General features: G+C 47.9%; 9 protein-coding genes across 9 annotated transcripts; 4 read left to right on the top strand and 5 right to left on the bottom strand.

Annotated features, from left to right (window-relative positions):
- The first annotated feature begins 51 nt into the window (after nucleotides 1-51).
- LY89DRAFT_605468 (uncharacterized protein) lies at nucleotides 52-2,715 on the top strand. Its single transcript, XM_018210394.1, has 3 exons — nucleotides 52-820; nucleotides 866-1,172; nucleotides 1,220-2,715. The coding sequence occupies exons 1-3, from the start codon at nucleotides 247-249 to the stop codon at nucleotides 2,520-2,522; spliced, it is 2,184 nt and encodes a 727-aa protein (XP_018079031.1). The 5' UTR covers nucleotides 52-246; the 3' UTR covers nucleotides 2,523-2,715.
- Nucleotides 2,716-3,064: 349 nt separating this feature from the next.
- LY89DRAFT_776742 (uncharacterized protein) lies at nucleotides 3,065-7,075 on the top strand. The gene is made up of 2 exons (XM_018222073.1): nucleotides 3,065-4,849; nucleotides 5,435-7,075. Exons 1-2 carry the CDS (start codon nucleotides 3,101-3,103, stop codon nucleotides 6,836-6,838), a joined length of 3,153 nt encoding a protein of 1,050 aa, XP_018079030.1. The 5' UTR covers nucleotides 3,065-3,100; the 3' UTR covers nucleotides 6,839-7,075.
- A 68-nt stretch (nucleotides 7,076-7,143) lies between these two features.
- LY89DRAFT_713469 (uncharacterized protein) lies at nucleotides 7,144-8,161 on the bottom strand (the record flags this gene model as incomplete). Its single annotated transcript, XM_018218056.1, has 2 exons — nucleotides 7,144-7,553; nucleotides 7,600-8,161. 2 exons carry the CDS (start codon nucleotides 8,159-8,161, stop codon nucleotides 7,246-7,248), a joined length of 870 nt encoding a protein of 289 aa, XP_018079029.1. The 3' UTR covers nucleotides 7,144-7,245.
- A 991-nt stretch (nucleotides 8,162-9,152) lies between these two features.
- On the bottom strand, nucleotides 9,153-12,899 carry LY89DRAFT_693248 (glycoside hydrolase family 115 protein; the record flags this gene model as incomplete). The annotated part of the gene is made up of 8 exons (XM_018216621.1): nucleotides 9,153-10,276; nucleotides 10,322-10,907; nucleotides 10,954-11,039; nucleotides 11,090-11,539; nucleotides 11,590-11,783; nucleotides 11,833-11,972; nucleotides 12,107-12,409; nucleotides 12,456-12,899. The coding sequence occupies 8 exons, from the start codon at nucleotides 12,897-12,899 to the stop codon at nucleotides 9,153-9,155; spliced, it is 3,327 nt and encodes a 1,108-aa protein (XP_018079028.1).
- Nucleotides 12,900-13,949: 1,050 nt separating this feature from the next.
- Nucleotides 13,950-15,700, bottom strand: LY89DRAFT_776739 (uncharacterized protein). Its single transcript, XM_018222072.1, has 4 exons — nucleotides 15,585-15,700; nucleotides 15,433-15,531; nucleotides 15,005-15,384; nucleotides 13,950-14,955 (listed from the first exon to the last, which is right to left on the bottom strand). Exons 1-4 carry the CDS (start codon nucleotides 15,652-15,654, stop codon nucleotides 14,011-14,013), a joined length of 1,494 nt encoding a protein of 497 aa, XP_018079027.1. The 5' UTR covers nucleotides 15,655-15,700; the 3' UTR covers nucleotides 13,950-14,010.
- A 1,052-nt stretch (nucleotides 15,701-16,752) lies between these two features.
- On the top strand, nucleotides 16,753-19,338 carry LY89DRAFT_693246 (uncharacterized protein; the record flags this gene model as incomplete). Its single annotated transcript, XM_018216620.1, has 7 exons — nucleotides 16,753-17,035; nucleotides 17,185-17,249; nucleotides 17,550-17,702; nucleotides 17,862-17,901; nucleotides 17,947-18,243; nucleotides 18,288-18,531; nucleotides 18,576-19,338. 7 exons carry the CDS (start codon nucleotides 16,753-16,755, stop codon nucleotides 19,336-19,338), a joined length of 1,845 nt encoding a protein of 614 aa, XP_018079026.1.
- A 3,375-nt stretch (nucleotides 19,339-22,713) lies between these two features.
- On the bottom strand, nucleotides 22,714-23,165 carry LY89DRAFT_26626 (uncharacterized protein). The gene is made up of 2 exons (XM_018206314.1): nucleotides 22,778-23,165; nucleotides 22,714-22,730 (listed from the first exon to the last, which is right to left on the bottom strand). The coding sequence occupies exon 1, from the start codon at nucleotides 23,074-23,076 to the stop codon at nucleotides 22,864-22,866; it is 213 nt and encodes a 70-aa protein (XP_018079025.1). The 5' UTR covers nucleotides 23,077-23,165; the 3' UTR covers nucleotides 22,714-22,730; nucleotides 22,778-22,863.
- A 1,043-nt stretch (nucleotides 23,166-24,208) lies between these two features.
- On the top strand, nucleotides 24,209-25,621 carry LY89DRAFT_663391 (uncharacterized protein; the record flags this gene model as incomplete). Its single annotated transcript, XM_018212701.1, has 3 exons — nucleotides 24,209-24,565; nucleotides 24,612-25,072; nucleotides 25,123-25,621. The coding sequence occupies 3 exons, from the start codon at nucleotides 24,209-24,211 to the stop codon at nucleotides 25,619-25,621; spliced, it is 1,317 nt and encodes a 438-aa protein (XP_018079024.1).
- An 815-nt stretch (nucleotides 25,622-26,436) lies between these two features.
- On the bottom strand, nucleotides 26,437-26,909 carry LY89DRAFT_634912 (uncharacterized protein; the record flags this gene model as incomplete). The annotated part of the gene is made up of 2 exons (XM_018211413.1): nucleotides 26,437-26,553; nucleotides 26,711-26,909. Coding segments are annotated over 2 exons (315 nt in total), but the record flags the coding sequence as incomplete, so codon positions are not given.
- Nucleotides 26,910-27,388: the final 479 nt, after the last annotated feature.

The following is a 27,388-nucleotide window of genomic DNA, read 5'->3' as shown; positions in this document are numbered from 1 at the left end:
ACGTGAATGTACGACGTCGGTCGGTCGGTTGGAGCATCATTCACAGGACTCAGCCCCACTCGAGAGACGCCCGCGAGGGTGCATGAGGGAATATGAGCAGCAAATATAAGACCTGTACGCCTCCACGATAGACACTCGATATCAAGGATTGCTTCATGTAATTTCCTTCCCTCTTCTTCACGCAATTTTTCTACAAAAGCATCTAAACCTGCGACCATTGGCTGGTATCAGCACAATTACCCCACCATGCCTCTCCTCGACAAGCTCTCCGCCATGAGAGGCGAGAAGACAAACGTCGAAGCTTCTGAAAAGCTGCCCGAGAATGTAGCACCCGTTGCCGCTGCTGCAGCAAGCAAAGAAGCTCCCCCATCCTACGCCGTCACCGATCCTATCAGCGAGTCAACAGGCCCTTCCGAAGCAGAGCTCAATGCTGCATTCGCCTCCCTGAATATCTCGTCGACACCGAAAGAGTTCCCAGATGCAGACACCTGCCTCGCACATCTGAAGCTTCTCTCTGCCTTCCATGGCCTGAAGGAAGATGTTGGCTACACAGATGGGCTATTCAATCTCTGGGATGCGAGGTGCGAGATGGTGGAGAACAGGGATGAGACATTGGCGAAGATGAGAGAGAAGCGGTGGGCTTTATACATCGCCAGAGCTGTAGAACGATTTGAGGAGTGGTGGTTGAAAGTACTGGTCAACATGGAACCAAGTAAGAGATTAGAGGGCAAGGAGATGGTGGCTACGAATGCCGATTTTGTGAGCTTCACCTCGAGGGGCAGGCCACAACAATGGACGGCTGCCATGTTACCTCCAATTGGTAAGATGCCCCGATATTCTACAGAGGAAATACTGACATGGACAGATGTCCTTATGGTTTGGCACTCATTCATGCTCAATCCTCGAAATTATGAAGAAGACTGTGTTCGATTCGGTCTCAAGGATCTCTGGGCTACAGGCATGCCCTGGATCGCGGTTAACGCAGCAATCGATACAAGCTTTCACTATAATGTTCCCGAGGAAGCGAAGACAAAGTTCACTCAAGCAACAAGACGTCACTGGAACAATGCTGAGGACTCTCTCATGAAGATGGTGCATTGCCCCAGATGCAGTCAGCAACTTGATATTCCATGGACCACCTGCTGTCAGAGCGAGAAGACGCCTGCCAAGGAGTAAGCCAAACCCATTGCTCATCGGTAATACTACTGACATACTGCAGGGTCGCAGACATGAATGGGCAAGGCTTTGGAGACCGTGATTTATCTTTCTTCTGCCTCAAGTGTGGTTCTGAAGTCAATCATGATCTGCTTCGAGTTACGAAGTTCAAGAAAGACACCGAGAATCTCATCATGAGAGATTGGCCACTTGGAGGTACAATCTTGTCACCGGAAATTGGCGCACCTGTGGCACCAACGACAATTGAATGGAACACATATCCATATACTTTCCCCAACAGACTTGTTGGACTTGAGCTGCGAGCCCAGGTCATCGAACTGGTCAATAATGGGAATCCAACGATGAACGACATCAAAGAGCTCATCGAAGGTGCTATCAAGGACAAATCTGTTGTCAAGAAGGTCAACAGTAAGTCAGTATTCGAAAGTGGTGTCTTGAAACGACAAGAACGACTTGCCATCCGCAAGATGATGTCCAGGTATTGGGAAAACCCTTCCATCTTTGCCCTTGAACTTGGCGGCGCTGTCATTCGTCAAAGCGTCTTCGTTGATAAGATGTATCAAATCGACTGGCTTCACAGCCCTGCTGCACGACAGACGATGGACCGTCTTCTTCAGAAATACTCTCGATTTATTCACATCATCGCTACTTATCCATCAAATACTGCTGTCCCTACACTAGATGTCGATCTTGGGTGGCATACACATCAGCTTTCAACAAAGTCATACTTTGATTACACTATGGTCAAGTGCAAGAAGTATATCGATCACGATGATAAAATGGATGAAGATGCACTTTCTAGTGGTTTCGAGTGGACTAGCAAGACTTACGAAAAGTTATTCAATGAAGTATATTCTGAATGTACTTGCTGGTACTGCGAAGCCATCCGATCCAAGCATATCTCCCGATCCAACAAAATTTTTGGGACGTCGAAGCACGAGAAGGTACTGAACAACTTCTACGATTCCGGAGCAGCGAAGCTCTGCCCTCCAGATAACTCTGCGCATATTTCATCTCACAACGCTGTGAAGGTCGTCGAATCGGAGGCCCGCACAGCCGTCTATGCAGCCCTACGCAGAAGACGGGAGCTTGAATTGGAAGAAGCATACAAGAAGGCATGCAAGAGAGCGCAAGCCAAAGGGAGACCTATTCCACCAAGACAGGATTACTACTATGGTGCTTGGGGCTATCCGTACTTGATGTATGGACCTTGGATGAGCTATGGCATGATGGGGGGCGTCTACTATGCTGGTGATCCTTGTGTCATGCCAATGGGCGCTGGGATGGCTGGTAATTGCGCTGCTGGAACTTGCTCAGGAGGAGTTGGAGCGGGAGGTTGTGGGTAAGTCTTGGAGAGCACTTTTCTATTATTTCACGATTCTAGCACTATATTCTAGAGTTAGTGCTCTAGATACTCTCCTAGGACACGCAGTTCTACCCCCAGAATCCTAAAAAGGTATGCTGACTGTGGGAAAATAGTGGCCCCGGCGGGTGTGGTTCTGGAGGAGGTTGCGGAGGAGGTGGTATGGGAGGCTGTGGAGGAGGAGGGGGCTGCGGAGGAGGTGGAGGCTGTGGTGGTGGAGGCGGCGGCGGATGTGGAGGAGGTGGTGGAGGTTAATCGACTTTTGATAGGTTTTGCGATGGGATGGGATATGATACCTTGGCCTTTGGAGGGCTTTTCTTTAATACCGTGGCACCAAATTACAATGCTTTATGACTTTGCTACTTACGTCTCTACAAATATGAGATCCTTGATCTCTCTTCTTCTTGTACGAAAAGGAGACTTGAAACTCAGTTGCTAAAAATAAGCTGTCAAAATCACGTGTACATGCGGCGCGTCTTTCAATTTACTTCCGACTCTCGCGATCCCCTTTTCCAAAGAAAACATCAGCACTCTTCCTTCACAACTGCAAATGCAGTCTCCATGTTCTTTCTTTGCGTGCTTCGTTACGCACTTTACATTCTTGTGCCACTCTCATTGATCCTTTCAAGCTATCTTTACCTGTACCCCGTTTTTCACCTCTGCGCATTCCCATCCCCTAATCAAGATGCGAAATCCAGCTACTTCAACACCATTCTCCAGCACACCCCTTTCTCGTCCGAAGATTCGAAATCGGTAGCGCAGTTCCGACTCCTGGCTCTAGGGGATCCGCAGCTCGAAGGCGACTCCTCGATTGATTTCGTCGAGTCTACCACATTTCCTCACTTCTCGAAATTCTTCGACGATGCTTTTGGGTCGAAACATGGCCCGCTGCAGAGCGTGAGGCATGGGTTGCATGATCTAGTTGATTTTTATCTCGACGATATACCGAAAGCGCTGGAGGTTTACAGGAAGAGATTGGATCACATTGGTAATGATTATTACCTCGGGCATATCTACAGGACGTTGCATTGGTGGACGAAGCCTAGCCATGTTACTGTTCTGGGAGATCTCGTCGGCAGCCAATGGATTGATGATGAGGAGTTCGAGAGCCGCGGTTGGAGATTCTGGAATCGTGTTTTCAGGGGCGGAATCAAGGTTGCTGAAGAGCTCACCAGTCAGCCTGCCGAAAACTTCGAAGGGGCCATGATACTTGGAGAAGAAAAGGAGGAGTGGAAACGAAGGATCATAAATGTTGCTGGGAACCACGACATTGGCTATGCAGGCGATTTGGATCAAGGACGGATGGCGAGATTCACAAGGATGTTTGGGAAGGCGAACTACGAGATGCGGTTCAATCTGCCAGTCAATACAACGGAAGAGGACCATCCTGTGCCGGAACTGAGGATCATTGTGCTGAACGACATGAACTTGGATACCCCGGCAGGAGTGAAGGAGCTTCAGGACGAGACCTATAATTTCTTGAATAGTATCATCACTACTTCTCAAGACGTTACTCGCGCCGCACACTTCACAATCGTTCTTACGCATATTCCGCTATTCAAAGAAGCTGGTGTTTGTGTAGATGGGCCGTTCTTCGATTTCTTCGATGGCGAATTTGGCAATGGAGTAAAGGAGCAGAACCACCTATCCATGGACGCTTCGAAGGGGTTCCTAGAAGGCATATTCGGCATGAGTGGGAATACGGACGTTCCAGGCCATGGAAATGGTCGACACGGTGTGATTCTGAATGGTCACGATCACGAAGGTTGCAATGTCTACCATTACATCAACCAATCCTCGGATCCAGAACGAGTATGGAAATCTACAACTTATCCGTCCGCTCTTGCAACTGGGATCACTGAAGAGATGTTAATTCCTGGCTTACGAGAGGTCACTGTGCGGAGTATGATGGGCGATTTTGGAGGCAATGCTGGACTGATGAGTTTGTGGTTCGATGAGGAGGAGTGGGATTGGCATTTCGAGTTCGTGAATTGCAAATTAGGAACTCAGCATATTTGGTGGCTTGTGCATATTTTGGATCTGATCACCTTGGGTGTCGGGTTTGTATATGGGATTCTGGTCGTCTTGCAGTCATCTCCTTGGAACTTAATTGACAAGAAGGTGGCAGATGGAAACAGTGGGAAGCAGAATGGTATTTTGTACGAGAAGAAAGGGAACGGGCATGCTGGCTTTTCAACAGACGCGCAGCCGGTCAAGTTGAATGGTGGTGTGCACCAGACCGTTGCAGGGAAAGGGAGTTTGAGGAAGAAGAAGAGCAAAGCAACCATGAATGGGTTGAGCTCAAATGGAGTGACGACGGGAGCTTGATGAAATATATTGCACGATACCCGCTGTTTAGATTGCAATCGCAATTCTTTCTTATATGTTCTCAAGTATGATTCTTCCGTCCCTGCGATTAGGTCTGTCAAATTTTGATCATTGCATTCAGATCGCTTTGTTGTGCCCAGTGGCATGTCGAATGGTTGACCTCACTCCCGTTAGCAGCGGGTAACGATTGCTTCTATTTCGCTTGGATGTCTTCCAGGATGCTTTTAGAATGTCATGACGAGTTCATGACATTGAGCCTCAGATTTCCGAACTAATAGTGGAGGGAAAGGGCTTAGTGACCACTTTGACAGCTAAACGGCGTATGAACTGGCTTAGTAGGTCACATAGTCGTCCTCTTTCCACTGCTAATAATGTTTTCGATTTATATAAAGCAACCTTCTGACCCAAACCATCAAAATTCCTCGTTGCCGACGTACATTTGTCAAGATTCCTCAAGCCGAGATTATTCCTCTGCCACGATTACCCCCTTTCAAATTACCCCAACCTCCATCTAAGCGAGAGCGGTTTTTCAAACTTCGTTCAGCGTTATCGACTAAACCCTACCAGCAGAAGCTCCTTCGGGTAGTGTTCTTGCCCGATTACAAGTATCGGGTCCAGGAGCATGTCAGATGTTCGCAGAAATCCTCCGATCCAGGAAGTCCCGGCGTTTCAGCGACTTTCACTTTTGGAACCACTTCCATCAATGCCTTCAAGCGCCAGACACCAAGGGCAAAGAACGGCGACTCCAACCGAAAAGCTTGGGAGCAACAGGATCTTGCTGTTCTGAAAAATGTCCTGTTCAATACCACACAGACCATGTCTGGTTTGCCTCGATACCCCAAAGCGCTCGTACCTCTTACGTCAGAAGAACCCGTTGTTTGTAAACACGAAAACCCTACAATCTCGCGAGTTAGCCTTTATGAGCTTCCTGCTGAGGTTCTCATGATCATTGGCGAGCTTCTTGGCCCTGTGAGTGCTTCGTCACTGGCACTTTGCAATCGAACGGTACTCTGGAAGCTCGGAAACCGCCATTTCAAGCGACTTGCACGAGATCACCCCTTGAACTATCCAATATTAGATAGTCGTCGTGCTGTGAATAATGCTGTAACGCGAACTAGATCCAATCTTGAACGTCTTCTTAAAATGCTCGACAAAGAGTCGAAGGATGTCATCTACTGTTATTATTGCAAACGACTCCACAGACCAGAGCACACCGCTGCTTCCGTGCCAGGATATGGAGGAACAAGCAGATCATTTGTACCTTGTGCCTACGTCCACAGATACCAATACCCGTACGAAGCAGTCCATCCGATGTTTAGTTTTGCACTAGCCAGGATGGTGATGAAACTTCATCGAGCCGGGCTTGATTACTTGAAGTATTTACAGACAATCCCGCGGACGAGGATAGATTACAAAGAGACTCATACGTACCTACGGTCTATCGAATTTCGAATTGCACCTATCGAGGGCGGACATCTTATTCTTCGAACTCAACATTGGTATCTGGTTCCTATCTACCGATTCAATCTGTACCGCATAACAATATGTCCGCACAAGAAGGATTTAACTCTCCTATTCGACCTCAGGCAATCGGCCAAGATATGGCCCCATACCGTTAGATATCTTGAGGTCGCCCACCCACCGACCAGGAACACGGACATGAAGAAATACTTGTGTCCCGCATGTTTAAGCGAGTACCAAATTGACAGCAAAAGAATGTCCGATGAGACATTGGCTATTTGTGTTACAGTCTGGCAGGACTTTGGCACATGTCGTGCTCCGTTCGATGCGCGCTGGAAACGGTTGTCTCTCGCTAATCAAACAGCTTCAAGAAATGCTTATATCACCACTGGGATTATGAGTCAGTATTTTGAGTTGTGGAGGCCGTCTGATGAGTATCTGAGTGGTCCCATCAGAGAGTTGTTCACTCTCGCGAGGCCAGAGATTGGACTTGGCCAATGCCACAGATGAGGACTCACGGGAGAAGAGTGAAGGTTGGAAGTTGGCATACTCATTGCTATCATTCTCGGTTATTCCTTGGACAAGTTGCACTCGGAAGTCCACGCTTGCGGGGTCTACTTTCTACATGATTGCTCTATTCTACGCTCGATGATGCAAAACCCATTCTAATCGGCGCCGTTATATTTCAGCTCCTCTTAACTTATTCCTCCTCGCTTGATCTTTCGCCCATGAAATCGGATCCCTCCATGTCGGCAGACTCGCCACACTCTCAACTCTCGAGTCCCGCTCCGCAATCGTCATAGGCTGCTCCCACATCCCACTCGCCTCAATACTCGTGGCATTCCTCGCAGCTACAATACCCTCACCTTTCTCGTCCAGCTTCTGGAATTTCCCTGGTCTCTGACCCCTTCCGCCAATCAACCCTGACCCCAAGCCACTGCCCAAATGCAACTCTCTGTCACCAAGAATATCGGTCCGCACTCTCGGCGATCAACAGCGTCATTCCCTGCCCCATTTGAGTTCGCGTTTTGGCTTCGTCCCATAGTTATCGGTGGAACAAATTGTTCCATTGTGGTGTGGGAAAGAGCATTTGAAGTCGTGGAACTATTGCCCCAAATGGATCGTGCGGCATAAGCCCGTGCTTCTCGTTCCTCCTCTCGAATCTTTGGTCTCTTGAATTTGCGGCGGATATAGAAGATAAGTGCGAGGAGGGCTAGGATGCCAACTGATACATGTTAGTACTGGAAAGCGCTCATGAGGGAGAATAGTACCAATTGCTCCTGTTACTGCAAGTATAGTTACAGTCTCCTTGTTCGAGCCAGCTTCATTGGGAGATTGCTTCGACGAGATACCCGGTCCTGTAGTCTGGCTTGTGGCTATCTCTGAGGAAAGCGTTGAGGAACTTTGACGTGATCTTGTAGAAGCTGGGAGAGCGGTCGCTGATGGTGTAGTGACTACGGGAAGGGGAGTGGTCTGCAAGGAAGTGGATGTACGTAAACTTGTGAGTGCAACAGATGTCTTCGATACTGGCGTCGTCGTTACTTGAGACAATGTGCTTGTGGTCGTGCTTGCTGAAGCCAATGACTGAGAAGACTTGGAAAGTGAGGTCAGCGACGATGTGGATGTCCTTGTCTGACTAGAAGATTTGCTGCTCTCGTCTTGGGAGGGACTATCATCATCATCGGAAGAGGCTTTGGTATCTCCGGCATCCTTTGCCTCGTCATCGTCTCCTCGTCTCTGATGACGCCTGTTGCGAAGGCCGCCTCGTTCTCGTCGCTCTCTTTGCCGGCGACGAAATTCCGCTGTGACAGCGCTCGTCTCCAGAAAAGTCATCTGGAAGTCGTTTCGGTCGTCCAGAAGCCGCACAAGCGTTGATACCGCAATAAATGCTGGAGATGCTCATGGATCTCTCTTTATACAAGAAACTTCAGATTGCTATCATATGATAGAAGTGCAATGGCGCGAGATGAATGAAGAAGAAATCAACGAGAAGAGAAACGAGAAGTATATGTGAAATGCCATACTGCATGGCTAGTAAATGCTTAGCAGCCAAGCCATCGAGACTCTTGGAAGAGTCCTCAGCGACACTTGGCGAATGATTGACATCTCTGCAGTCTTCGAACCTGGATACGAAACCAGGACCAAAACGGCAAACCAACAGTTCGTTCACATCGACATCGCGGCACAGTAGCTTGTGGGATAGTCGACTCTTGTATGGTTCAAACAGGAAGATCGGCAGAAGCCGTGGGTCAGAGCACAAACTTTACTTGGCGATTGTTTCAAGTCCCAACCCTCAAGAACCTTCGTGATACTACCCAGACCTTGGCTGCTACGACAAGGCAGGCATCATCTCTCGCCGGTAGTGTATGAGAAATAGGTTGACCAATTGTAAGCGCAAATTCCCGCAATGGAGAAAGAAAAGTCGTAGGGAGGACGAATACAAAACTCGAAGTCTAGTAGCGCCGTGCACAGCTCTCGACGAACGACGGTACTTCGAAATTTTGGAGTAGACATTTGATTAAAACAGAAATCTGGCACGCGATCAGTCACTTACTGATAATGTGGGTATGTTCGAGGCATAATCCTACGTTTGTCAATGTTGGTAACACAGCTTATGATCTTGGCTGTAACAATTTGGTAGACTTGAAGCAAAATTCGAATGAAAAGTGATCAGCACAAAAAAATGTGAACGTGAAGACAAATTATCATTTGAGCAGACACAAAGCCACACCTTGTGCTATGAACATGCACACCAAAACTCCACGGAAGTAGGAACAGTAATACCATTAAACAATTACCATCTTCAATTAACCCCGCATCTCTTCTATATCACATCACTAACTTTTACCCCAGCAAAATTTGTCCCATCATAAGTCCCAATCTGATCAACACCAGCCCTAAAACTCTCCGGCGGGCCCAAATAACTGTACCTCACACCTCCCAGATCAATGATAATCTTCTGAACCACGATGCCAGGATCCACACACCAGATTTTCAGGGTATGTTTGCCAGTCTGGCTCAAGTTGTGTCTCGTGGTAGTAGTATTCCCACTTGCACTCATTCCCCAGACACCGTCTGAGACGGCTCCGCCCCATCCTGCGGGCATATTGCCGCCGGTATAGCTGCCGATCGGTTGAATGACTTGGGGAGTCTCGTTGTCGACGGCTATGCCGTATTTTAATGGGTCTGCATTGCCTTTCTGATTGAGAGATGGAGAGAGGAGAAGGGTGATGTTCGCGTTGGAGACGTTGGTGAAGGTGTAGATATCATATTGGAGGACCGGTCCAGTGCCAACTGGTTGTGATGGAGCGGTGACGGGGGTCAGGGTGACGCCTGAGAGCGTACGACCGTAGGAGGGAAGGGTCATGTATGAGACGCCGTTGACAGCAGTGTTCATCGTTGTGTGTTCTGCTTCAATGGAGATATGCTTATCTGATTCAATGAAGCCTGTGAAATTTGATGGGACAGCCACATTGGTGACTGGTACAACAACAGTGGGATGCGGGTAGTTGCCCCAAGCAGATCCACAGCCCGATGTTATATTGATGGTGACCATGGTGGTGTTTGGTGCTGCTGGTGCTTTCGTCCAGTCGATTGAGACGTAGGCGCGAGTATCAGTGCCATTATCCCCACCAGTGAAGCCTGTAGACGGAGAGACTATCACGTATGGTTGGGCGGATGCGAGTGTCCATTGGCAGCCAGCTAATCCGCGAGAGAAAACATCAATCCACCGAGTCTGTGGGCCGTATGGATCCATAGGTGGGAGTGTAAGGGTATCGCCCGAGTTGGCATGATATGCATCGTCCCCAGATACAGTTGCGTTCGAAGCTTCAACTCCTATGCCAAGATTTCCAGCAAGAGATGTCTCCAGGTTTTGCACAAATGATAAGGGTGGAGCCGTGTTCCGCATGGGTTGTTGCCAGTATCCGTAATAACCAAGATGAGTTTCTGCAGAAGTAAGCTCTATTCAATTCTTCGGGATTTCGTACTTACGATCAAGAATATGATTCCACTTTCCATCCAACAAATCATGATATCTCTGTGTTAGTGTATGATCTTCCGTGAACCACTCGAGAACATCCATAGCCACCCCATTAGCACTACTCCTCTTCTGCTCAACATATTGAGCATTCTTCGCAGCTTGGATGTAAATTTGTTGAATAGCCTGACCTCCAAGCACAGGTTGGAGAATCATCTCATAATAAGCAGCTTGGTGATCGTCATCCAAGTCGTCATAGACTTCTTGTGCATCCGAAGCGAGCTGTTTCCATTGAGCAAGGATGGCATCTGCTTCGTTGTAGTTGATCACACTATAGAAGCTGGGATCCAAGAGTTCGTATTTCCTTCTTGCAGAATACATGCCATAACGATCCAGGATGGAAACGATAGCTGGAGCATGTTCAGAGTCAAATTCTCGAGTGGCCCAGAGCTGCAGCCAAGTAGGAACACTACTATAGCCCCACATTGAAGTATCGTAGGCGAGATCGAGGAAGTGGTTGATCGGAATCTCGAGGGGCTTCAAATCACCTACGTTGAGGAGCCAAATCTGATTTGCTTGGCGAGCTGAAGCGAGTTGCATCTGTATTGCTTAGCATCGGTTTCAAGAGCAAAAAGGGGGTGCGAACCTGTTCAACGGTCTTTGAGAGCTGGATAGTGTTGATCCATTTGTAATCTCTCGGATCTCCGACATAATCTATGTGATAGTAGACACCTTCTATTGTTAGCATTCCATGTTACTCTTCTCAACTTTAAACGACTCACCAGCACCACCACTCCGTATAGTCTCATTTCCAACAGGCAATCTCCGAATGTTCCCCCAGTTATCGTCCGTCCAGAGCAGCGTGACATCATCGGGTACTGTCAGCCCCTCATTCTCATAGTAGCCCTGAACTTCTTTGTATAGACACCACATTTGAGGAATATCGGACACGTTCGTCCCATTAAAGACTTCTGTGAAAATTTGCCGCTGAGCCTTGATAGTTGCCTCGAGCACGACAATTGCTTGAGCATCCGAAAGACCAATGGATGTATCTCCGCTACCTCGCATAGCCACTGTGAATAGACTGTTAGAAGCGTAAGGCTTCGCTCTCTGGGTACCGTATGTGAAGAATGGAATGATGGATGCGTTATTCGAATTGAAAGCCCACTGGCCATTCCCTCCGTACTGCGTCCCAAAATTGTTCCATTCGTTCGTTGCTCGCATCATTGGTTCTGAAATATCAGCCTCAAGTCCAATTCATATTTATCTTAGGTTTACTCACCAGTATGGCTCGTACCCATCACGATACCATAGGCATCAGCTAACGGTTGATTGGCTGTATCGTCCACATTAAACATACTCGCCCACTGAGCTGGCCAGAAGTAGTTTGCCCTCAGTCTAAGCAACAGCTCGAAAACATGGGAGTAAAAGTAATGATTGAAGCCTGGTCCGTATTTTCCAGGAGCATAATTATTACTGTTTGCGTCAGCATCTTCTCTTCGCTGCTCCTTCTGAAGATACGTACTTGATCCAATTCGTCAAAGCAGGTTGCTCATCATTGATGAAGATCCCCCTATACTTTACACTTGGACTCTTCTGCACTTTCTTCACTCCATTCGCATAGAGGGCATCCTGACTCTTTGGAGGTACATCGGCCCACCAGTACTATAGACAAATCAGTATGCACTTTCGAGAGGGCCCTAGGAGACAAAGGGCTCATCCGAGAAGTTTCTTCAAGCGCAACTCCCGATGACAATCCCGAAGAGCTCGGCTCCTAGGATGAATGCAAGACGACGTACCCACGGACTGACACCAATCTGCTCGCTGACATCGTAGAGTCCATAAATTGTGCCTCTCATATCACTTCCCGCAATGACCATGGCTTTGTCCACGCCTGGGACGGGAGAATCGATGACTTGGGAAATGAATGATTCCCAATTTCCAGTAATGGAAGACACATCGAGTTTTTCAGAGGAGATCATAGAGTTGATGACGTCTGATTTGCCTATTGTGCCAGCGATAATGACAGTTGTGATAGCTTTACTCTCGGACATGGTGATGAGTGTGGGTCCAGTGAAGTTTTGAGCCGGGCCAACTGTATACTAGATTCGTTCAGCTGTTGTTAAAAAGCAGTACGGACCAGCTTACGTTGATTTCGTTTGTAGTAGGATTGAAGACATAGAAAGCATTGTTGCTGCTGCCCTGAGTTTGCACCACATCATGTACTGAGCTGTTCGGTCCATTGCCATCGACCCAGCTTCCGCCAGGATGAGTCCCATTTCCTACAGCAGGAGACGCCCACCCTGAAGCTCTCTTCTCTGCACCTGCATCTCGTTTCGAGGCGCCACTTGACCAGTGTCCCAATGTCAAATTCTTCCCCGTGACCTTGCCAAAGTCCCCAGCCAGATCCTCTGCTGCGCGAAGCACACCAAACCAATCATTCGCACTCAGGAGAATCTGTCCAGACTGGCCGTGGCCAGCAAGCATGAGCGATCCCGCGCCAGACTGCGTGGTAACGGTCGCATTCTGACCCAGTGCACTCACACTGGAGCAGAGAGACGCAACAGCGATGAAAACAGAGAGAGCCTTCATCGCGACCTTGTCTGAAACAAGTGGTAAGGACGACGAAACAGAGGCGAAAAGATGCGGACGAGGAACATTTAAACTTACCTGGGCCAAGAGCGGATAAATGAAGCAAAAGAGACTATCCTTACCTCTCGTCAACGTACAAATGCGGATCATTAGAGTGGACTATGGAATGACCATGGAGCCGACGGTCCCAGTCCCGCCTCTGAAAGTTGAGAGGCTGGTGATCGTCCGGTTCAACGGATGAGAAGACCTGGATATACGAGATAAAAACAGCACGTAAAGAAATTGGTACCTTGCATTTAATCAAATCATGCCGAGAAAAACGATTGTTGGAACTCGCCTTAGATTATCGAATAGCACAAGAGTCTTGAATTGAGGGGTGGCTGCGGAGTCGGCAGAATGATTTCGCGGGGTAGATTGACACGATGCATTTAGCCTGAAGACCATAATCCACTCCAGAGTATAATTTTGATTATAGTGTCTGCAGCTCGGATGTTGCCTGAGAACTAAAGGTTAGTAGTAAATAATTGCACCAATCAAGACTCTTGGAATCATTGCCTAAATAGAAAAGTACATTCACGTGTAACAAAGTCGGAACCAACTTTGGCGGGGTCTCCCCAAGATTGACCACTCTGTCGGTTTTGGAAGCAGTCTTATTGCAGCTCTCTAGAGGGAGCGAGCCAAAGGGATGGAAGCGAGTTTCAATCAGGTCAAAGCAAATACGAGAATGATCTTGATTCAGAAGAAGTGCACAATGTGGAGATCGCCAACCTTCAGGTACTTACAAAAGCTGCATGTCCCAAGTCGATTCTCTTCCAAGTGCAGCTGTCAAGACCATTCCAACATCCCATCACTTGTATTTTCCGTCTTGCCTGCTTAACTTACCAGGCGTAGGATGCAGAACTCCTAAGTAACGCTGAACACAACAGAATCTAAGTAGGGGTCTTGCCGACTTAGCTGCTCTTCCACCACCCATGCCCGAACTATCTCTCGTTCGATGTAGTTGCTTTTGAGTCGTCGAGATCGCTAATGGGAGTGAATATGTACGTGTCGAAAAAAGCCAAAGGAAAAAGGACGAATGAAAGTCGGTAGACCTGCCGAAGCTCCATCATCTTCATGTGTCGACTTTGCCGGCAACACCTGGTAATGTAGTGGCATTGACAAGTGCTGTTTCAGTGTTTCCTTCTGGGACAAATGCGTACCTGGGCATTTTGGCCATTCTCTCTTCCGGACTCAACTCATTGTCGGAGTAGAACATCTTGGTTTGCTTCTCCTTCTTTGACTTCTTCTCATTTTGTTCGGGCTTGTCGGGCACCTCGGTCTTCTCGACTGCTTCAGGCTTGATGTCGGGGGCAGGAGTAGGTGTGGCGGTAGTTTCCAATGCTTGTACCGGGGTTGATACACGTTCTCCTTTCTTTGGGGGCTTGATACCTGCTTCAGCCATTCTGATAATCTCGTCAATGTCATCAGCCTCTCTGGCAGCACCTGAAACCAGGTCATCCACCGAAGAGGCGTTAGTCGAGTAATCTCCATAACCTTGTGAGTGAGGAGGATAAGCTGATGACATAGCTGAATTCTGATCTTGACCTTTCCATCCATTGCCTTGCCATCCACTTTGTGGGGGACCTTGATGCATTTGTTGCATTTGATATGGGGCGACCGCTGGAGCACCGAATGATGGACGTTGTGGAAGGCCAGGCGCAGCAGGTAAACTGGGCGGGCGACTTGGCAGACCGCCACCATGCGGAGGAGTTTGCGAAGGTTGGCCTTGGTAACCATTGAAAGAGCCAGGTGGTGAGCCAGCTCCAAATTGTCCTTGCTGGAAGCCTTGTTGAAAGCCATTACCAGGAGGAAACGACTGTCCAGCCTGGAACGACTGCGCGGGCGAGTATTGAGGTGGGAATGAGGAGCCTGGGGGGCCGGAGAAGGGAGCCTGCTGATACGATTGTTGGTAGGCTGGCGTTGGTTGTGTGTATTGTTCTTGAGAGAATGAGCCATAACTACCAGCAGCTTGAGGAGCAGTATAGCCACTCTGCGGAGGAGGGAAGGGAGATGCATTCTGCCAATCTATTAGCTTTGCACAGGATGAAGAGGATTCGGACACTCACAAATGAACCTGGGCTCTGTCCAAGAGGACTGTTTTGTGCACCAGGAGTATTGCCACCACTGCTTCCACCCGCAGCCTGTTCCGCCTTTCGTGCTTTGTGTTCCGCTAAGCGCTTCTTGAGATCTGCCGGGGACTCGAACTTGGGCTTCTTCGGTTGTCCGCCAGCTTGCGCACCGGGTCCAGGATTACCGGTTGCAGCTCGTCGCTCAGCCTCCGCTTGGTAGAAACCTGCGATGATGCGCTGATTATGTGCTTGAGCAACATCTTCCGGGATACCTTCCATACCAAAGATTTCCACCTCCAGTCCTTGTCTGTTTGGTAGGGAGTTATCGACGCTGGTCAGAGTCTCTTTGTGGACTTGATTCATATGGACGGAGAGTCCTGCGCCTCGTCAGTAATTGATTGGAAAGCCTGACACGCACAACTCACCTCCTGCAGTGTTCAGTCGACGGCCGCATCTTTCACATTTGAAGTGTTTAGCCTTTTGATGGGAGATGAGGATCTTAAGGTCATCGAAATCACGCTCACCTTTGACACGTTAGCATGTTGGCCGCTGGTGAACAGGACGTGGAGAAACCTACAGTAGTAGCACCAGGGACGAGCGAGGAGTTCCTCAATGTCGGGATGACCGCGCTTCTTCTTCCCAACCATTTCGACGATGCTCAGCGAGAGCGACAATAGATATCGTTGATAATTGTTGTGGTGGAGAAGAATTTGGAAGGCTTGAATGATTGATGATCCGCCGAAGCCGCTAACCGGCGCTAGGCTACTGTAAGACTAGATTGGAAACCTTATTTGGGACCAATTTTGTCTCGAAAAATTCCCAGAGAAATCTGATGCAAATACGATCAGATCAGTCTTGATATTTGCATAGAAGCAAAAGAACTCTAACATTGAGACGCTTCTATCTCTGCCATTGGCAGCAAAGGTCTAGTAACATTCTTCTCCCAATCACAGAACCTTCCGCAGCACCTTGATCAATCACTCAGCCTTCGTGGCACCATATGAGCCCTTCTTTGAAGGCCTTTCGGCATCTTCGCGTCTTGTGAAGAGGTCGAATGGAGATTGAGAAGAGATGTCGCCTTTCGGGACTTCCTCTTCACAGAGGAGTGTTGCAAGACCAATTCAGGGCCATCATAGTCCATGCTCCTTCTCTTCATGAGACCCTGCTACTGGAGTGTGGCTCCTAGAGTACCTACATACACATTCCACCTTCCCCACTAGAAGAGATGCAATGGAACATTCTATGAAAGCTGTTTGCCTCGAGAACTTCTCTTCACGGCGATGTGACCGATGGGACGGGAGTGCAGGTGTCTTCAGCTCAGGTAAGTATCATGTGACTTCTCATGAGATTCAGGCCAAACGTCCAAGCCTCTCGACGCTTGTACTACTCCGAGCCCGAATCAACTTCCCTTCTAAGAGCCCGTGTTCCTGAATGGCTTATCGTATCGATTTGTTATATCCTCTAAACAGGTGATTCTCCAGAGTGGGTCGAATCAAGCTTCTCGGTTCCTCGCTGCAGATGAAAAAAGCAACGTCATCTCAAGGTGCATCATGGTTCGAGCACACTAATCAGACTGCCCTCATGCGTCTGACTGGCTTGAACTTTATCCTTGTAAACTGTAGTTGAGGATTCCTCGAGACTCCGATATAACTTGGAAACTTCACCTCAACCACTTTAAATATTGCTTCATGAATATTAATCGACGACTCCCATTCACCGCGAATCGTCTCTTCTCAACATCAGCCATGTCGCGACAACTCCCTCAGCGTCGGATGTCATCAATCCATAAAGAAACCAAGCCCAATGAAAAGCATCCACAGTTCGGCCACCTACCACTCAGCACCAGTGGTCCGCAAGACTGTGCCTTGACAGGATCAGCTCTTCTCAACACTCCGTACTTCAATAAAGGCGCTGCTTTTCCTTCCAACGAAAGAAAGCAGTTCAAGTTGACGGGACTTCTGCCACAAGATGTGCACAATCTCGACCAACAGGTAAAGAGAGCTTATCAGCAGTACTCGAGCCGGCAAGGTACGTCTCAAGTTCTCAGAGGACAGCTTGTTATTCCTTCCCGTCTCTGAAATTATACTCAAGAATTATTTCACTCAGTGTATTCCTAAAACATGTATCTACTCTCAAAATACCAATGAGAAATACTGACTCCGAGCTTGTGATTACAGATGCGTTGGCGAAGAACACCTTCATGACGTCGTTGGCAGAGCAGAATCAAGTTCTGTATTTCAGAGTGAGCAGTATTCATTTTTCGATCGCACCTACCAATTGATCCACCCTTTATTTATACTACTTTCGGTGGCTACGTTCTACAAGATAATAATCTACACGTGATAGTTCTCTACATCACGTGTGAAGGCTGGTGAACGAAGATGGGCATGGTTCAAAGCTTCCAGAACTTCAATATGCCCATTTCGAGGCATGGGTCTTAGTTTGATCAAGCCAAAATTAAGCCGCTGCCATGTTGGGCAAATTCAAGTGCACTTCGAGCCACCAAAGGTCCCTTACCTGGCAGCTTGCTAACCAGACACAGCTGATTCAAGACCACCTGAAAGAGATGTTCTCCATCATCTACACGCCCACGGAAGGTGATGCCATCCAGAATTATTCCCGTCTTTTCCGAAGACCAGAGGGATGCTTCCTAAACATCAACGACATTGGCCGAGTCCATGAAGATCTCGCTCAGGTACGTCAAATTCTGCCCTTGTCTTGTATTCACTCTGGGAGCCGAGATCTTCGGGATCATCCTCGAGAGCTGTTCATCAAAGAAAATGTGTCACAGCTCCTCGGATGTACTTCTCGGCTCTTGGAACTCTATCAAAATTACATACTGATTTATCCATAGTGGGGTGGCCCAGAGGATATCGACTACATTGTTGTTACAGGTATGTCCTCAGACTAGCACTTCACATCACGCTAATCCTACGCAGACGGAGAAGAAATCCTCGGAATCGGAGATCAGGGTGTTGGTGGCATTCTGATCTCAGTTGCCAAGCTGGTTTTGACTACTCTTTGTGCTGGTATCCATCCAAATCGAACTTTACCCGTCGTTCTGGACTGTGGCACAGACAATGAGGAGCTCCTCAATGACGAGTTATATCTCGGACTACGAAAGCCAAGGACCCGTGGCAAAGTTTACGATGAATTTGTGGACACATTCGTCAAGTCCGCAAGGGAGTTGTATCCCAAAGCATACATTCACTTCGAGGACTTTGGACTACCAAACGGCAAGATACCATATCCTTCTAAAACTATTCTAACAACAATGCAGCACGCAGAATCCTTGATCGTTATCGGCCAGAGATCCCCTGCTTCAACGACGATGTCCAAGGAACAGGCTGTGTTACTTTAGCTGCCATGATGGCTGGCCTCCATGTCAGTGATCTCAAGCTAGCTGATATGCGAATGGTAGTATTTGGTTCAGGAACAGCGGGCACCGGAATTGCAGACCAAGTTCGAGATGCCATTGCAGCCGATAGTGGCAAATCAAAAGAGGATGCAGCGAAACAGATCTGGTAAGACTTGTCGCGTCTTCATTTGAATCTACTAACAAAGTTAGGTGTGTTGACAAACCTGGCCTTCTGCTCAAGAGCCAGGGAGACAAACTCACTCACGCCCAAGTTCCATATGCCCGCGAGGACTCCGACTGGTCAGGAAAGGAGCACTCCAATCTCCTCTCCGTTATCAAAGAAGTAAAACCGCATGTCCTGATTGGTACCTCGACACGCCCTAAAGCTTTCACTGAAGAAATCGTCAAAGAAATGGCCTCTCACGTGGATCGACCTATCATCTTCCCTCTTTCCAACCCGACACGTCTTCATGAAGCTGATCCCAAGGACATTAATCAGTGGACCAAGGGCAAAGCTTTGATTGCTACTGGATCTCCATTCCCACCTGTTAAGTATGAAGGGAAAGAATATGAAGTCGCAGAATGTAACAACTCGACCTGTTTCCCTGGCATCGGACTCGGTTGTGTACTCTCTCGCAGCAAGCTCTTGACAGACAAGATGCTCGTTGCAGCTGTCAAGGCCCTTGCTGCACAATCACCTGCTCTGAAAGATCCGGACAAGGGACTTTTGCCAGATGTCGTGAATGTTCGAGAGATCAGTGTTCATATCGCAAGAGCAGTGATCAAGCAAGCGGTCGAGGAAGGCGTGGCAACAGAGGAAGGGATTCCGACAAATGATGAGGATCTGGAAGAGTGGATCAGAGAGCAGATGTGGGATCCTGCGTATAGACCATTGAAGCTGGTCGATAAGCAGACGGCGAACAAGCATGCAAAGGGACAGTCGGGTACTAAGGGACAGAAAGGGGACCTTTGAGAAGTTCGTTATCTCTTTACCTTTCATTTTTCAGGAGAGTAGTATATTGCAGATAGACATCAGACATTTCGTTGCTTTTGCATACTGCCAACTTGGTCAAGAAATCTGAGCCCCGGTCCATCTCCCACCAAATTGGGGACAACAAGGTAAGAATGAGCCTAACACCCGCTCCCAGAAGGGAACTGCGCTTCTATCACAACTGCATGTGATGGGATGAGAATATCATATGATTCACTTCGATTAGAGCGGCTCGTGGTTGGGATTACTAATTTTTTTGCATTGAAGAGATCAAGGCAGTGATTTGTTCGCTCTGTCAAATCTTGCTCAACCTCCCAGCCTCATCCTGACGAACAACTCCTAATCTCTCATTCCAACCTCCCCAGTTCTTAGCACTCCCTTCCACTGTTCCACTGATGACCGGATCTTCCCTTCTATCACTCTTTTTTGCCATCTGTCCATACATCAAGTAGTTTCGAGAAGCGCCCATAACACATAGTTTCTCGGTCACCCACGAGACACTGCATCGCAATCCCAGCGTTGATGTCGCTCCCAAGCTGATCCCAAACTCTCCAAAAAGTTCGTGCCGTTGAAAGTTCAGCGACCCTCCCTTTTCACACTGAAAGAATTTGACTTGCTGTCACCCGTTTCCGATAATGCTCCACGGATAGAGGTGAATGCCTTGGCGCCGAAGTCATTCCAAAGACCCCTGAAATCCCACCATTAGTATGAAAACTGTCATCTGGGAGGTAAAAATAAGCTTACCCACGAGTGCGACCGAAGGTAGCAAGATTGAGAGCGTCCACGACTTCTGGAGCTGATTCAGGATGCGAGAGGTGTTCATTTTGTCGTCGAAAATCCGAATGGTACTGAATGTTTGAGGTTGAGAGAAAGACTTTGTAGGTTTTGAGATCAAGTATTCTGGAGTTCGTGGAATGTAGGAACAAAGAATGGGCTGTTTGGGTGGTCGTCGCATTTATTGTCGTTCGATGTTCAAGATGGGCAGATTTGCTGGTCAGCAGAAATATATATCTTGGTTCCTATTGGCTGTCGGCTTATCCGCTGAACACCTCAGTGTCTCAGCCACAGTCCCACACCGCCGAAGCGAGCCAAACAGGGCGCAGCCGCAACGCAAGTGTTTCTTGGAATATCATGCCAGAAACCTAAAAGTGTTCGCACATTGGCATTGAGGCACGAGAGTGAGTAGCAATGAATGGATTGATGCAGGATGTTCATAGAAATTTGCCAATATATTTGTGATTAATGGATGAGGTGGGTTAGATGCAGTGTAAATGCACTGCACGTGACCGGGAGTTTTTGCTCACAAAGAGTCTTACCTAGGTAGGGTACCTCAGCCCTGAAGACGACCATTTCAAGTCTGAGATTTGCTTCGAAGTCTTTAATTTGATCGGCATTTGAAGCTTCAGAAAATTTTTGAAGTCCTTAGGAACGGAGATCAAAGTAGCTCTTTCCAGATCGGCAAGCATCGATCAAGGTAGGAATCTGAACTGCTGCTTGTTGTCCCTCCACACTCATCTTGAGGCTCAGAGAGCATTTTTTTCATTTGCTTCACATACTATGCTATTTTCCTGGAGTTCTCAATATCATGAAGTGCGCTTGATCACCACCAGCACCGTGAAATCTTCTGGGATCTCCCACGACGGTTTTTACCTACTTAATGACACCAACTGGCTTCAGGATATCCGGCATAACTTTGTGACTCGAAGGTTCCATGTCCACAGTAATCAGATGGTGATGTCTCTCGACGATAGTTCAAACGCCAAAAAGTCAAGGCTAGAGCACGGGCCCTTTTCATGATGCCCTTATGGAATTAGAATTTGGTAATGTGAAAACATCACGATGTTGACTCAACTTTGTAGTTCCACTTAGCTCATGGACAGGTAACAGAAAGCAGTATATAAGACCTTCTTTCTCCCACTTTCAGTTTCTTCTTTTCTTCCCTCACGCACACCAATACATTTCTACACTTTCGGCCAACACGCATCCAACAGGCAATTTCAAATGCCACCTCATTGAAACAAAACAACAACGTCGACCAAGAAAGTAAGTATTTCACTTCAAATTCCAACAATCACAAAGATCGATTGATCTCATGGTGGCATGCTGCCTCACCTGCCTACGCATCGCACCTTCCGCACACACAAAGATGGCTGACTTTCGTAGACAATCAAAAGAAAAATGGCTCCCAACAGCACGAAGTGCAGCAAAGCATGATCACAAGCATTTGCAGCTCACGAGTAAGTCAATCTTGCATTCTTGTATTCTGACTATCGTCCTCGACAAGAACGTTCTGAACAGGCGCTGATGAGAGGAGCAGCGACCTCTTCCAAATGTCAAACACCACCAAACAGAACAATTCGCAATGCCAGTAACAATCTGTAAGTACCATTTCAGTTTCTTCGCAAGGCTCTCGTCGTTTTGCATAAACTTTTTGCACTTTCCAACGTTGCGATCTCGCTATCTGCATTCTCCATGCTTTCCCCTCTTTTCTCGCTCTTGATTTTTCACAAATTCGTAAATTTTCGATTTGTGTGTGTGTGTGCGAACACCATATCTTCTATGATGAGTACATGTGAAGGAAAACCCTGGGCCCTTGTTGATATGACTATTTCTGATTTTGAGTTTGGCTCGCCTAGCAGAAAAGGGGAAGGTCTGGCGTCACGTGTCGCACAGTTCTTTTCTCTCAGCTGCGAGGGCCTCGAGAGGCCACTCCTTCGTTGGTCAGAAGGCGATAGTATCTTTCTCTGATGTTGATTCTTTGGCCGTTCTAGATCTTTCCACGCACCCAACTTGGACAATGTCTGGAAATCATCAAAGTAATCGAACAAGTTGTCACCAACGAAGTGTACTCAGTCAAGCAATCCATCAGATCTGGCCGAAATTCAACGAATGGTCGAAAAAACAACAATTTCGTCCTTGCCGCCAAAGTCCTGGCCGAACTTTTCTGCAGTCAAACACTCAAATATTCGCCATCAAGTCTTGACATCCTCAAAATGCACCTCAAAAACACTCAAGTTGAATCGACAAAATACAGAAAACAACAAACTTCCAGCTTCGCTCACGAATTTCAACAACTTGATTCAAGCACTTCTCAAAATCTTCACAACAATCATGCCCATTGAGGAATTTGAGAGATGGATGAGCAAGCACTACTATCTCGTTGATTTCACATCACCAAAGCTCTCCGACGCTTGCTCTCCTACGCTGGTGCGAGAAGAGAAATCACATGAAGGAAATAGGAAAGCCGAACAATGACTGTATGTATCAATCTTGGAACTTTGAACGACACTGCTAATCTTGAACAAGAAAAACCTTCGGAGACAATCAAACACCAACTCGAGAGCCAATTGGACCAAGACATCATTCGAAAGAGACTCGTGAGTTGCTCGTCTTACTGACCTAGATGGCTGCTGACTTCAACCGGAACGCAACCTCAATTTGGAGGTCCAATGTCCACCACCGAGAACAACGCAGCCGGGCCCGACAGCTAAGCACCTCAGCACAAAGTCACCACCAACATGGATCATTGCTATCATTGCTATCGACGACCTGAAACGTGCAAAGCCACAACAACTGCGAAAAAAAACAAAACAACACACTCCGACGCTTCACATGAGGTTCTGCTTCTGTCTCAAGCAGAACTGGAAGATCGGAAAACAAGAGAACAAACTTGATGATTGGAAACCATATATGCAGACATTCTTTCTTCTGTGATTTCATAAGCACGCGCCTTTCCTATTCGATTTCAGTCATGACTGAAAGCGTCCCGCTGAGGCTCTACTCGGGCTCGGTACTAGAATCACGAAGGAAGACTACCATGCCCTAACTTGATTGTTTACATTCTCACAATGAAAACGATGAGCCCATGAGACAGGCACAGAACTCGCAGAGAGAAATTTCACGAGAGGCCTTGCCTCCGCATCTCTTTACATGAGTCAAAGGAAGCAGAGCAGAACAGAAGAGTGTCGTCGAGAATGCTCGGAGTTTCGGAGCAAAAGGCTTGGCATTCACGTGGTCGGTAATTTTGATGCTTCACCAGCCTAGTATGTCTCGACTCAAGTCCTTCCTCCTTCACTACATTATCAAATTCATCTATTTCCATACTCAATTTCTGCAGCTTTTGGAAAATCTTTGTTCTCTCACGTGTCGGATATCTATCCCGTCCAAACATAAGCTTCCGGAGGTTTCTCCAGCCACTCCACTCCACCTCGCGACCAACGATCTCCCGCTTTCCGAGCTCGAGATCTCTCGCCAACCAGAATTGCATCTCACTTCTTACTCTGCAGATCAAAACCTCCATCGTTCTCCTTGGCATCACACGACCATCATACTGCAACAAATCAGATTACACACTTCGGACCACAAATCTTGATTACAATGCTTGATGCACAAGTGTATACCGAAAATGTTTAGCTCTAGTCAGCGTACCGTCGTGCCAAGTGGGCGGCTATCCAGAATCTGGCTCCGACTTTTCCGAACATGGGAATCGCGCGCATGACGGTCCTCCTCTTCCATCCCACCAAATTCACCAAAAGGTCGATATGCTGTGTCAGGACTCAGGAAGGACTACCTGATGGGTCCGGTAATCAGTTTGTTTGTCTCTTCATGTCAAGATCCTTCTGTGTTTCTCTCCCTTCTCTCCCTGCGTCGCTCTTGGCGCTCTGCTTTTTCTGAGAGTAATCACTGTCTGCAAGTCGCTCACAATTCACTCTGCATATCTCGGAAACCTCGGGACCTTGCTATTCACGTCATATTTTAAGCTTATCTCCAGCCGCCCCGGAGCCTCATAAAAGGCCCTGGGACACCACCACACACCCAGCAGTGACATTCTGGTGACATTCCACGCGTCAATATGGGTGGGATAGGCGCGGTTGCTGAGCCCCTCGTGGTCATTGCTCTACTTGTTGGCGGCACTTGGATCAATCGAGATTTCGAGCCTGGGAGAAGGAGACGACCGAACGATACGCGAAGAATTTCAAACGATGCAACGTACAGAGATATCGAGGAAGATGGAGAAGCGAGGTCGACTTCGCCATCCTTGCTGGTTACACAAGAGCCGGAATGGAGAACGAGAACGCTTGGTGCGTGGGGTATAAAGAAAGAGGTCACTACACCGAATACTAGGAGGTTCAGAGGTTACTTTCTGAGTCGCCTGCTCGAAAAGTTTCCATTCTTGGTCGAATGCTGGTACTGGGCTTTGATATACTGGGTAATCCCCTCTAATAGATTTTCTGGCAATCTACTAACAGCAGAAGGTCTACCAACTCGGTCGCGCCGCAACAGCTGTCTGGATCGTCGAAGGCACTGTATTCGCCGCACGAAAACATGCTCTACAAGTAATCGCCATGGAGGAGAAACTGCACATGTTCTTCGAACTTCCTATCCAACGTTTCTTCATGCAGAACCAATTCATCATGACTTGGATCAACCGCACATACTCCTTCATCCACATCCCCGGCTCGATCGCATTTCTCATTTGGCTCTTCTACTATACCAATACACGGAATAGACTTGATGAAAGTCAGCGCGGCAAAGACATAGGAGAGGTGAAAGGTTCGCCAGCTGGTCCAAGATTGTACGAGTCGAGGAGGAGAACTATGGCTTTCTGCAACTTACTTGCTTTTGTCATCTTTACCGCGTGGCCTTGCATGCCTCCCCGCCTTTTAAGCGCAGACAACACCCAAGACGAAGCTGGCAAACTCGCTCGAAGCTATGGGTATGTTTCCCCTCATCTCCGCTGATATTACGCTTTACTGACAGCCGCAGATTTGTAGACACTGTCCACGGTCCCGGAGGCGAAGGTTCAATATGGACCGACAACCGCTTCACCAATAAATTCGCCGCCATGCCATCCCTCCACTTCGGATACTCCCTCCTGATCGGCCTAACAATCGCCACCATCCCATTAAATCCCTCACATGAATCCTCCAGCTCATTCATCCTCCCATTTTTCAACCGCTCTCACCCCTCTCTGGCACCCAAAATCACGCTTCCCTCCTGGCCACGCATGCTCTGCATCGGCGTTGGGACTTTCTATCCAAGTCTGATCTTGCTGGCTATCATTGCTACGGCGAATCATTTTATTCTTGACGCTGTAGCGGGGAGCTTGGTTTGTGGGGTTGCGTGGTGGGGAAATGATGTTCTGTTGAATCTGTTGGTGGTGGAGGATTGGTTTTTGTGGGTCGTTAGGATTCATAAACCGGAGAGGGTGGTGGTGGACGTTGATGAGGATGATTTTATGGGGAAGGGGGTTTTGAGGAGGTGAGTGTTGTGAGGTGAGGGGGTGGAGAAGGTGGAGAAAATGGTGGGGAGTAATAATATTTTTTGGGTGCATGGGACAAGAACGAATAGAGATTGATACCATTTTGGGATATACTCAACTGCAGCGTTACGAATATGACAGGTTTACCATTTGCTTATGCAGCTTGTTGTTCGACACTTTGGCTCCACTGTCTTGCTCGCTTGTACTCGATCACTCTCAGAGTCCCAACCTCGGCATAGACTCTTTCAAATTGCAATGTTGACTCGAAATGTGCAGTAATTTTCCTCGTTCCAAATATACATCTTGATACATACATACATGCATACAGCTATACATTACCATTCCTCAAACTCATACAAATCGTAACATCGTCACCGCTCCAAACTCCATATTCGACCTTTGCCGTCCTTGTTTGTACATAACTCTATCGAGGCCCTGCTCTTAATCCTATTCTTTGTGGCGTTGGCCATTATTCTATTCCTATGAGCGTTCTAGGCCGCGCAACTTTCCGATTTGTTTCGTTGAACACCTCTGCCATTCATAGAATGTCAATTTACGTCCGCTGTGTTGGTCAGCACAACTCAGCTTGAAGCATTTTGTGGAAGAGTAGCTGACCATCACCTGGACGCTGTCCTCCATTCTTGGCCACTCTCATCCGCCCCTCTTACATAGTACTTCAAGGAACTCCATGTCTCACACTAGAATTACCACCCATTAACTCTCTCAAGCGCCATTGAACCCATTCCCATTCCCGTTCACCCCATTCGCACTAAGATTCGTGCCGGTCCGTGCTGCCGGACTCATAAATGATATTTGTCTCTCTCGACCAGGCTTGGCTGGCATGGCTATGACTTTGGCGAAGGCTTCGGACGATGCTTCGTGGTCGCGGACTCGGCGCTCGTGCTCACGCACTCGTTCTTGGTGTCTTCGGACTTCTTGGGGGTGTGTTGTTAGCTTGGTTCTTGAAAGAATTTGTTTTGCGTTGCAAAAGTAGCTGCTCTCCTTCTCTGCTCGCATTCGGAAGACCTCCTTGCTAAGCGACCAAAATGAAGTCCCATCGCGAATGCAGCCCATGGAAATAAATGTACGTACCTTCCTGATGTAATCTTACTTCCTCGGCATGCTTCAAAGCCTCTGCCTCGTAGTACTGCCTCATTTCATATTCCTCCTGCGCAATCCTATCCTGCTCCTTCGATATCCTCGCCATCTCCTCTAACATCCTTTCACGCTCCTCTGCCATCAATTCCGCTTCTCTCGCTCTTTCGTCCGCTTGCCGTTCATACTCCAACATCTGGGGAGTCCTCGTCCCTCTCAGAACTGGAGCCTGAGACGCCATCGTGTTGAGTCTCGGCAGAGACGCAAATGTGAAAAGTTGCTGTTGTGGCTGCTGCTGTTGCGGTGGAGGAGGGTTGAAAGGGTTCTGAATGAGAGGAAAGGCGGTAGGTGCAGTCGATGGAGCAGTCGAACCCGATTCACCAGTCGAAGAAGATGCCGAGGAGGTGGACGAGGAAGATGGAGAGCGGGGTTTCGAGCCGGAACGAAAGACTTGCTGAAGCGGGATTCGTGACAATGACATCTATCACGAAGACGAAAGGAACATCAAGGGCTAAAGAAATAAGAATCTGTCAAGAAGGGTTGTGCACAGCACAGAATGAATAAAAATCAAGCTAGCTTGATAAGAATAGAATTTAAAATAAAATAAAATAAAATTAGTTTTCGGGCTCCATTCGTGCAGCAAAAGTTTGGATGCAGGTCAAAGAGGAGAGCTGT

This window comes from Mollisia scopiformis (assembly GCF_001500285.1).
Source record: "Mollisia scopiformis unplaced genomic scaffold LY89scaffold_1, whole genome shotgun sequence".
In the NCBI taxonomy this organism is placed as follows: domain Eukaryota; kingdom Fungi; phylum Ascomycota; class Leotiomycetes; order Helotiales; family Mollisiaceae; genus Mollisia; species Mollisia scopiformis.
This window is presented reverse-complemented; position numbering and strand designations above follow the sequence as displayed.